The 11,462-nt window shown below is 38.1% G+C and overlaps 1 protein-coding gene across 1 annotated transcript; it reads left to right on the top strand.

The window, feature by feature from the left end:
• The first annotated feature begins 1,264 nt into the window (after positions 1–1,264).
• On the top strand, positions 1,265–10,318 carry LOC130235721 (serine/threonine-protein kinase pim-3-like). The gene is made up of 4 exons (XM_056466144.1): positions 1,265–1,330; positions 4,204–4,585; positions 5,285–5,449; positions 9,963–10,318. Exons 1-4 carry the CDS (start codon positions 1,265–1,267, stop codon positions 10,058–10,060), a joined length of 711 nt encoding a protein of 236 aa, XP_056322119.1. The 3' UTR covers positions 10,061–10,318.
• The last annotated feature ends 1,144 nt before the right edge of the window (positions 10,319–11,462 follow it).

The raw sequence follows: 11,462 nt of genomic DNA on the forward strand, positions 1-11,462 counted from the left end.
GAGTAAAATAAATGACAATTTTTAAATAACCATTTCTTAATAATTAATTATTTAATGTAATCCACATTAGGAGGCAGAGGAGTGAAGCGGAAAGCAGATGATGATTTTCAGAGTGTTTCTGGTGGAGTCAAACCATATGCTCTGCGGAAATGCATCAAAGTTGCAGAGACATCCAGTGATGAGAACAGCAGCTCAGGTCAGTTTCCCGTCACACTTTTCTATAGTTTTATGACCATAATTTTGGCATCTTAAAGGCACAGTGCACAACGACACAAAGTAGCAGAGCTTTTATTATGCCACATTCCCCCACAGCTGGTTCTTCAGCTCGTGATCATGTGTGCTGTTTTATCAGACTAAATACATTTTGGGCTTCTGTTATAACAGAAGCCCAAAATGAACAAAATGATGGAAAATCCATAAGGAAAATCTGTAATGAAGTAGTGACAATAAAAAACATGATGTTGTTCATTGAAGAGTTTATTGTTCATTGTGTTGTCATCCACATTAGGAGGAAGAGGAGGGAAGCGGAAAGCGGATGATGCTTTTCAGAGTGTTTCTGATGGAGTCAAACCATATGCTCTGCGGAAACGCATCAAAGCTGCAGAGCTGGAGAACACAAGTGTAGGCACCGACACAGAGACGTCCAGCTCAGGTCAGTCCACTCTTTATCACTGGAAAAATACTGGAAAACTGGAGCACTGCTGCCATTTGTTAAACCTCAGAGTAAAATGAATGACAATTAATGAAATAACTGTTCATTAATAATGCATTATTGACTGTTATCCACAAAAGCTCCAAGAGGACAGAAGAGAAAGGCTGGACGTCTAGATCAGGACAGCAGAAATCAGGACACAGTTGCTGCACAAAGCATGAAAACAGCACAGATCCAACATGGCGGCAGCAGCGGTAGGAAAACTGCAGCTGAAAACAGCTCAGTTAAAGACAGCAGCTTAGCTAAAAACAGCAGCTCAGGTTTATCTTCTGTCATAATGTTTTCTGTCTAACCTGCAGTAGTTTTAGATTAGATTAGAGCAGAACAGTCACAGGAATGAGCAATGTCATAAATGTGATTTATTTTTCTCCAGGATCTTTACTTGACAAATATGTGCTCGGAAAGAAGCTGGGACAGGGATACCATGGCATTGTCTATTTGGCTACACGGAAATCTGACGGCCAGAAGGTAAAGTTCACTTTTCCTCTGCAATGGTCTGTGTGTGCGTGTGTGTGATCAGACATCTCTCTGGCTTAAATACATTTTGACTTTATGCTTTCTTTGCAGGTTGCCATAAAAGTTGTGAATAAAGAATATTATGGAGAGTTGTACAACATGGTAAGTATGCATACTCTACTGAAAATATATAAAGAGAACAGATGAACTCTATGGTTAATCTTGTTTTTATGTTGTGCATTGAAGTGTACAAATGTAAACAACATGCTTTATGGAAATGACTGAAACTGGACGTGTTCAGTAATTTCCAGAAATCATGTTTTTACTGAGAATATTAAAGAGTTTCTAAACATTTCTAATAATGGGGGTTATCAGCTTTTGCAGATGAACTGCGGAGCACAAACCAGTATTAGGGCTATTTTAACAATCTAGGCACAAAATCTGAAGCACATAGTGCAAAAGCATTAAGAATTAACAGTTCTAATTTCCAGAGGTGGGTAGAGTATTCAAAATCTATACTTAAGTAAAAGTACAAGTACTTGCGGAAATTTTTACTCAAGTAAAAGTAGCAATCTTCAAAGTTACACAAGTAATAGAAAAAAGTATTTGATGAAAAAATTACTCAAGTAAATAGTTACTTTTCATTATATAAATACACAGCTGAAGTCAAAACAATTTGCCCTCCTGTGAATTTTTTTCTTTTTTAAATATTTCCCAAATTATGTTTACCAGAGCAAGACATTTTTCACAGTATTTACTATAATATCTTTTCTTCTAGTGAAAGTCTAACTTTTTTATATAGACTTAAATAAAAGCAGTTTTAAATGTTTTTAAAACCCATTTTAAGGTGCCTAATTACCCTAACTTACCAAATAAACGTAGTTAATGTCACTTTAAGCTGCATACTAGTATCTTGAAAAATATCTAGTCAAATATTTTGTGCTGTCATCATGGCAAAGATAAAAGAAATCAGTTATTATTATTAGTTATTAAAACCAAAATGTATATATGTATATGTATATATATGTATGTACAGTATATATACTGCTTTTCAGCCCTGGAGTTTCAAGTCTTAGACCGGCCCACCTCAGTTCATGAATGACTATATTAAAATAACGTCCTTTCCTATTCAGTTTTTAATCACACTATCACATCTTTTTCAAGGAAACAGCTGCTTTAGAACTTCAAATGTTTTTCATAAATATGAGAACATTAAAGAGTAGCTAAATCTCCAACACTATTCTTTAAAACATCACAATGGCATTTCCTGCAATATCTGAATATATATTCTGTGCAAAATTCTTTACAGATATTCAGTTCTTTGTAACCGCAGTCACACAAAAAAATACAAAACAAATATGTACACCTACATAAGCAACCTGAACAGTATTATATGTCTTAACAAAAAATACTGCTCAGGTGAGGTTCGAACTCGGGTTGACAGCACCGCAACACAACGTGCCGACCACTGGACTACAATGGCACTGTTATGTTGGTGTGTCTGGAACAACAAATAAGTATTGCATCATCTGCAAGACTTTTTTTAACCACAGTTTTACTTTCTATTGATGGCTTAATCTTTTTGTCCCCTTTTTAGATTTCTGATCAAGTTATGTCAGATTTATTAATGTAGTGAATCATCTGATTTTCATTGAGCAGGTGTAATATTCATTAATTTTAATTATTCGAATTCTTATTTTCACTAAGGCTGCATTTTGCTCATGAGGCTGCGAGAAAATAAATAAAAAGAGCGGAGCTGCAGCAAAATAATGAATAAAAAAAGTGAGGTTATGGTCAAATAAATAAATGAAAAAAGTGCGACTGCTGAGAGTGCAAGCAGCTAGGGAAACCGGCCCTCACGGCCAAAAAACGGACCGGCCCACCAGGAATTCTCCCGGTCCTCCCGATTAGCCATTCCAGGCCTGTGTATATATATATATATATATATATATATATATATATATATATATATATATATATATATATATATATATATATATATATATATATAAACAACGTGGCGCAAAAATTAGGCTTGCGCTGGTCTGAAAATAACAACAAATTGAGCCAAACACGTTTTATTGCACCGGGTGTATGATGGGGCCCTTTATGTTTGGAAACCGAGATTTGTGTATCATTTGAAAGAAGAACAAAGAAGCTTTTCAATAATGTTTGGTTAAACTAAGTCCCGCACATTTCCATGTAAACCACATTGATAGGAAATGCACAAAATATATATTGACACTAAATCTTTAATTAAAGTCAGATTTTTGGGTTTTCCTAAAAATATACCTACATGACAAAAGACTGGTTTAGTGGTCCAGGGTCACATGTAGTGTTGAATTTGAGTTAATATGTGAACATAGCTCTGTTTCCATCCACCTGTTTCATGTGCATTTAGAATTATCACATAAACAATGCTTGATAAAAATGCCAAGATGCACATACATGTTCTCAAGCACATAACTTACTAGGATAAACTTTATTCCAGAAGAAAAATGTGCATAAACTACATTAAAAGCATTTTTACCTAACTCCAGCATGCACATTAAAAAAGTCATGTTATTGTGTCAGAAGAGGTCATATGATGATATAAATGTGTGTTCAGGGTCTTTGCGTCATTAATGTTGGTTTGCAGCTTTCCATTGTTCCAAGGCATCAGCCCTCCGTCAGTCCATCATCACAGTGCTTTAGTATTATTCTTTTTCTATTATTATTTCCTCCAGAACTGTCTTGAGCATCTGTCTGTGCTCACGCCTCTAAAGGATACCGCATTCACCACGTTCATTGTGTTTGGTCTTGGTCTTCTGAGGCGAAACTAATTTTTCTGACTGATATTTGCCGCTAGTTTATAAAGCAGTGATGATTTAGTTCTCTTTGACTCATTGATGGAAATGCTGCTTTATACTTTTATATAATATTCCAGTTTTGCGCATAAATTTAATTAGCATCTTTGGATGGAAACACAGCTAGTGACACATTACAATGTCATTTATATAAGAAACACTCACATCTAACCTTTTATTTTTCTCCAGTGGGGATTTGATACACATGTGATCCCGGAAGCACATAGTTTGATGATCCTGAAGAGACCTCCGCTCTGCCCGCACATCATAGAGCTCTACGAGTACGCCATGGAGGGAAGGAATAACTACCTGGTCATGGAGTACGCGCTCTCGTACACAACCTTGGGGAAATTCATCAGGAAAAACAATGGCCGCTTGAGTGAGAGTGTTGCGCGGCCGCTGATCATGCAGCTCATTATTGCAGCACAGCGCTGCATTGAGCATGGCATATACCATGAGTCCATGCATCTAGAAAACATCCTGGTCAATCCAAAGACCCTGCAGCTCAAGCTGATTGATTTTGGCCACAGTTCTTATGTTTCAAGAGGCCACTGGAGATGCCCCACTCTGGGTGAGTAGCCTTTTTAGTGCTGCTTAGTAAAGGGATAGTTCACACAAAAATGAATATAATTTTAGTAATGAATAACTCTCATGTCGTCCCGAACCCCTGAACACAAATGAAGATATTTTAGATGAAGTCTGAGAGCTCTTTGATCCTTCATAGACGGCAAGGGTCTATAAAAGGACCCAAAACATCCTCAAAACAGACCATGTCTTCAGTGGATCAATCAGAGCATCCTCTCATCCTCAGTGTCAGTATATTGTGCATGTTCAGGAGAGCTCTGAGGCCTTCACGCATGTTGCTCTCATTTGCACTGCTGATGTATCATCTCGGATGCACCTGTTCTTTCTTCCAATCAGTGTAAGACACATGTGGTGTATGCCACTGCACAGAGCTCTTCTGAGTGTGCGCAATATACTGGCACTGAGGACAAGAATCTAAAATAAAGTTATGATTGTCAGTTGAACCACTGCAGGCATATATGGTCAGAGGTCAGAGAGCTCTCGTATTTCTTCTAAAACATCTTCATTTGTGTTCAGAAGCTGAATGAAGGTCTCCGGTTTAGGACGACATGAGGCTGAGTAATTAATAACAAAATTACATTTTTGGGTGAACTGACCCTTCATCTTTAACCTCCTGTGTATGTATGGTGATGTCAGCAGGGCAAAGATATTGTGACTTACTGACATGAAAATCTCTCACTTGCAGGAGTAACGAGATACCGTAAAAAGAGGAAGGAACCCTACAGATTAATTCTTCATGCTGTTAGTGAGCATGTCTGTGCTGTTGGACGAGTGCTGTCATATATGGTCAATGGACATCGCTGTTTCTCCAGTTATAGACGTCCACTATTTCACCCCAGTTTGTCAGCAGGTGAAAAAACAACACTACACATAGTGCAGCTCATGGGTGTCACTAAGCCACTTATTTTCACTCAGCCCCCCCATAGCTCATGAATGGTCCACTACTGTATTATCACCTCAGTCTCCTTTAAATTTTATATGAAAAATGGCGGCAGACTTCGGCTCCTCTGTTTTCAACTAATTTGTTATTTAATCAGTAAAGCACAGCCATGTGGAGTGAGAGCAGAAGCTGTGTTTATCGATAGATTGGTATAATATCTGCATATTTGCAGTTCTTTGCTGTAGAAACACTTGTATCACTTGTACCCCAATGTCATGGACAGGGGCGTTGCTAGACATAAAGCTCTACTGGGGCACGTCCCCTCTCAAAAAAAAAAAAAAAAAAAAAATTATAGATAGATAGATAGATAGATAGATAGATAGATAGATAGATAGATAGATAGATAGATAGATAGATAGATAGATAGATAGATAGATGGATAGATGGATAGATAGATAGATGGATGGATAGATGGATGGATAGATGGATGGATAGACGGATGGATATACGGATGGATGGATGGATGGATGGATAGATATGTATGTATATGTGCACCAAAAACCTTTATTATAAATAAATAAAAGTTTTATTGTTATTATACAATTATTATTCTAAATAATTAATCCTAAATGTAACTGGAAAATAATCATTTAAAAAATCTTTTGCATGAATATTAATTTAATTTGGAAGAAATTATATAGACAATTCTATTAAATCCAAAAAAAGATGATTTATATAATGATCTGTTGTTTTAGACTTGACACGTGGCAGAGAATTAGGTTTATTAAGTTTTACCTCCCTAACTCGTCACTTGTTTCATACAAAAAAATCTATGAAAAAGCATGCATAGTAAAGATGACCATCATTTTATTTAAACTTTAGTTTTGTCGACTGCGTGCTGACACCTCCGCATAAAAGACTGTTAATGCCGGTTTTGCAACGCATGAGCAGCGCGTGAGCAGCGGGTGTTTTTTCGGCATGCGTGTTAACAACCGGGACTCGCACCGGGAGAAGAGCAGCGCGTCTAGCAGGAGGGGTGTGTGAGGCGCGCGGGTTTGGTTTTTTTCTGCGCACATGCAGAGATGCGTCAGTTTGCTTTTTGATTAAACTACATTACTTTCACCAGCGTTGATTCAGTTGAATATAAAGAGTAACTTCTTTATTTCGGAATTACCACTCTTAATAAATACACTTGCATATGAAGTAATTGATATCTCAAAGCACTTACTGGGGCACTGGCGATGTTTACTGGGCCCCAGTAAATTGGGTCTAGAGACGCCCCTGGTCATGGAGAAGCAATCGGGTTTCCCATGTATCTAAAGTTTCCTCAGCACTCCCCTTATCATCACAGCTGTTTCCTCCAGCGAACAAAGTGTGCAGGTTTTGTCACTGCAGTGTATTTTTCTGGGCTTCTGGGAGTTAGATATTGATATTAGTATACTTTTATACTTGACCTTTACTTAAGTATACTTCTTTTTCCTAAAGGTGTATTTGCTGACTTACTAAGATCAGTCTTGTACAGTCAGGGGGAGTATTAGTGCTCTAACGGCCAAGTTGGGTCAAAACTAGGGATGCTCTGATCAGGAATTTTGCAGCCGATACAGAGTACCGATTCCTTGTCGTGGTGTTCGGCCGATACGGAGTACCGATTCTAATGCTTCAAGCTTTATAATGCATAGAGCACATTTTCCCTCTAAATATGAAGCATAAGAAAAGATCTTGCTTTACCTAAGAGAATAAATGAAGGATGCTGCATATAATCCTTTAAACACGTCTCTTATAACCATTTAGGTGTGAACATGTCATGGCCAGAAGCAGCTTTACAGAAAATAATTTATCCATACATTCATTTGACATTAGCTTAGACCCTTATTTAAACAGGAGTCGCCAAAGCGGAATGAACCGCCACAGAATATAATAAAACACAGATATAAACATTGGTGAGAAAAATTACAAACAAACGAGAATAAATTAAATTACAAACAATGCAATTTAGAAACACTGCAAATGATGAAAGAAGAGTTTGATTGCAGTGTTTACATGTTTACACTTACAGAGCAGCATTTACAGCAGATCTTTCTGTCTATAATATTGTAGTGATATTAACGTACTGTAAACTTTAGTAACTAAGAAATCATTTAACTAAGGTCCGTCTTTAAACACTGAAAGAGTACTGCTGACAATACAAACTAACTTTGCCATCTGAATAAACAAACAAAGACACTGATCGCTTACTTATCAAGTCTGTAGAGACAGGACTATCAACACCAACTGGAGCCGCATCTTTATTAAAAGGAGACGAGCGGCAAATCTGGATTTCACCATTTTCAGATGAGCTCTTGGGTAAAAAATATTCCTTAGACACGTATTTCTGTCGCATGTACTGTCATCCACACGTGAGTCCAGCTGCGCTCTCATAGCGGGAAAATGAAAACAAAACCTTTGATGCAGCAAATTATAAGTAACACTGATGACCCGCATCTCCAAACAATTCTTTTTCTTTCACTTGTTTTGGCAACACAACGTGGCGTCGCTCTGCCGTCTGAACAATGTACAGGTACAAACAGTCTTCGAAGCTGTTGTGCATATTAATGAAGTTGCACTTCATTCACTATAGAGCGCGCTGATTGGTTCTCATGAATGAATGCAGCACGTTTAGACACGTCACGAAGTACTCCCAGGTACAGACAGCCAGTCTACATGCTGGAATACACACAAGAATCTAATTGGTGTGACGCAGCTTCAAAAATTTGTTTCAAACCGGTAGAGCGAATTTGCTCGAAATAACGCAAAAACAACCAATTTTCACTTTTTTGTGAAATCTGTGTGTCCTAATAGTGTTTATAGCAGCGTGGGACACATATATGACTGTCAACAGCTCAGAAAATGTGTTTTGGTGTTTCGTGACCCTTTAAAGAATTTAAAATGCACACAGTAATCCATTGATAATCCCACTTATTCCATGGTCATTTTCCAAGTTAAAGACAAGTTAATGTAGTATTGCAGCAGATTTGACTGAATCTCTGTCAGTTACAACTCGGTCGTGTGTTTGATATTATAGCTCATAGTAACATGTGTTAGCTACCTTATCTCGTCTGTTTCTGAGCGTATTTGCGAGTTGGCTGATCCCCGTTTGCTTCAGATGATGCACACGGCCAATGAAAGCTTCTTCAATGGTAACCGAGTTGCTATGGTTTGCGTGTGACACATTCATCTAGAACTGTGATTATAGCTGACTGAGGCCTCGTTTACACTAATGCTTTTCGTTTTAAAATACATAAGTTTTGCTACGGTTACGCCATCCGTCCACAGTACGGCAGAGTTTTCAAGCGCCGAAAACGGAGCGTTTTGGAAACGCTGAAGAGGCCGTTTTATTCTAAAACACTGCTGCTTTGTCTCAGTGAGGATGGGGGAAAACGGAGACATCTGAAAACGGAGGCGGGGCTGCAGAAATTTCTGATTGGGGCTTTTCCTCAATATTAAGTAGCCTATACACAATTCAGTCCTGCATCCTCTCCTTGTAAGTTCAGACTTCACAAGTTTGATATGGAAAGACTCCCGAGGATCATGTCAGGTAAATCTTCAAAGAGAACAGCTACTTTATAACCTTATTCACATCATCCTGAATACGTACGTTGTTTCACTTTCTTAACAATAAATTAAAACATGATATAAGGAACTGCTATTTTCATTTTGATATTAGCAACTTAACAGACAGCAGAATTGTTGAGGCGTCGTGCTGGATATATGAGCTGTACAGTGTGCATATTTATAACTAAACAGAGCCTATAACATTACTGCCTCCTTTAATTTTCATTGAAAAGACGAAACATACCCTCTCTCTTGCTGAATATCAGTTTTAATAATCAATAATGGCCGTTATAAAAGTAGAAGTATAACGAATAAAGGCAAACAATCAGTCAATATACAGAATGTACATGGTTACATTAATTATTAACTTATCTTTGCGCTCAGCCAAAACACGTTACCTGAGAACAAGTAATAGTTTCAAAAGACCAATGTCGGGGAATATGTTGTTAGATATAGACATCAAGAAGAATTAAATATCACGTTTAACAAATATAGTGAGATTAGATTCAGCGGTAGATCCTTGATGAACACTCCAACGAGCTAAGCTCTCATCTGGATAGATATGCTGCAGCGCATGCCAGAGTGTGTGTGTGTGCGTGTGTTTGTGTGTGTGTGGTCACGTGATGTGCGTTTTCAGTGGTGTAGTGTAGACGGAGAGCTGTTCAGAAACGCTGGGTAAAACGCTAGTGTGGGCGCAGATCGTTTTCATTCTAAAACGCCGTTTTAAAACTAAAACGTACTAGTGTAAACGGGGCCTGAATCTGTGTATTTAATGGTTTTGTTCCAGCCAATCAGAATCAAGAATTTCACCAGACCATTGAATAAATCTCTGTGTCGTATCGTCATCAAGAGCATCCATGACTAACATGTTCTCTCTTTAATATTTCTACAGAATGCCGGGATCTGGTTCGGTGGTTATACAGTTACTTCCCTGAAACTGGACCTGTTTTAGAGGAGCTTTTAGAGCACAAGTGGTTCAGCATGACGTAGACCCCATCAGTAGCAGGAAACAGGTTCCATTTTTGTCATTCTTCCATTTTTGTCATTTGTTGTTTTGCCGTTTTCCGCTTTTGCTTCCCAAATTCTGTACTTCCTCCTGCGAGGGTTGCAGTCAGAGCTGCATGTAAATGAGGGCCGGATGAAGCGTCCCCATCGGTCCACCAGCTCCAAACCGACAGCTCCTCCTCCAGCCAATCAGGCAAGGAGGGAAGCTGATGTCACTCTAATGACAGCCAATGCACACAGGCGACACCAGAGATTGATTTGCAGCTTTGACTGCGACACTCGCAGGAGGAGGAGCACAATGTGGGAAGCGGAAAACAGCATAATGTCAGAAAACAATGGAAGTATGAATTCATCATGATTTTATTTTGTCACTGACCACATGTGTGCTGCTTATCCTATCATTTCTGTGAATCATTTCTGACTGTACACAGAGCGGCCTATGAACCCTATGGAGTGCGTTGAAGCTGTTTTCTGCTGATGAAACTGTAAACTATTGTCTTCAATAAATTGTATCTCTGACTCCTGGTCTTTGTTCATCACACTGGCTCCTTGCATTAACATAACTGAAATCATTCAGCGTAGTGATACGGGACTGTAATGCAGTCAAAACATGCCTGAACTACTTTATCTGTGTGTTTATCTGACAATAAGTGTGAACACAACACACAACAACACATAAGATATCTGTTTTACAAACTGCAGACTCAATTTAGCCTTTGTAGAACAATATTTATGCATCATGTAATGTTTACAGCACATTGCCTTGCCATTTGTATGACAATGTGAAATATATGAGTGTGCTGACTGTGATTTGAGTAATCCTACTGTAATATCTACTGAACTAGCGCCAGGGCTTTTCAATGTCACCACCAAATGTTGAGCTTTAGCCACATAACAATGATTAGAATGGAAATGTCTTTAACATTAGAAATGGAAACAGTTTTTAACAACACTCGGAAAATATTGTGAAAGTTTTGTGGAAAACTGTAACGGAAACACATTTATGCTTCAGTTTGTGCTAGCATTACATTCACACAGCACAGTACACTCAAGTAATAGCTAATAAGTGAGGTGAGCTAGCTAGTGTTCACTGAGTTAAAGAGACAGTTCACCCAACAATGAAAGTTCTGCCATCCTTTACTCAAGTGAAGATATTTTGAAGAATGCTGCACTCATTAAAATCTATAGTGATTTTTTTTTGTCTATTAGTTGTCGATGAGTGCCAGCTAGCAGTATTCTTCAAACTAAACCACTTGTGTTGAGGAGAAGACAGAAACTCTAATTTAAATCAAAACTCATTAAACATGAGAGTAAATGATGAGGTGAATTTTTGGTGAACTATTCCTTTAAGATGTAGCAGTTAAACAGTTTTGCCTTTTAGTCAGCA

Source organism: Danio aesculapii, chromosome 10 (assembly GCF_903798145.1).
Source record: "Danio aesculapii chromosome 10, fDanAes4.1, whole genome shotgun sequence".
Taxonomy (NCBI): domain Eukaryota; kingdom Metazoa; phylum Chordata; class Actinopteri; order Cypriniformes; family Danionidae; genus Danio; species Danio aesculapii.

What these genes read in the sequence shown, in the direction of transcription:
- LOC130235721 (XM_056466144.1), top strand. Translation starts at nt 1,265, where the DNA reads ATGCTTTCTTTGCAGGTTGCCATAAAAGTTGTGAATAAAGAATATTAT. An exon ending in CTGGAGATGCCCCACTCTGG is followed by an intron (nt 4,586 to 5,284) that starts GTGAGTAGCCTT and finishes TCTCACTTGCAG; the next exon opens with GAGTAACGAGATACCGTAAA. An exon ending in TCACCCCAGTTTGTCAGCAG is followed by an intron (nt 5,450 to 9,962) that starts GTGAAAAAACAA and finishes ATATTTCTACAG; the next exon opens with AATGCCGGGATCTGGTTCGG.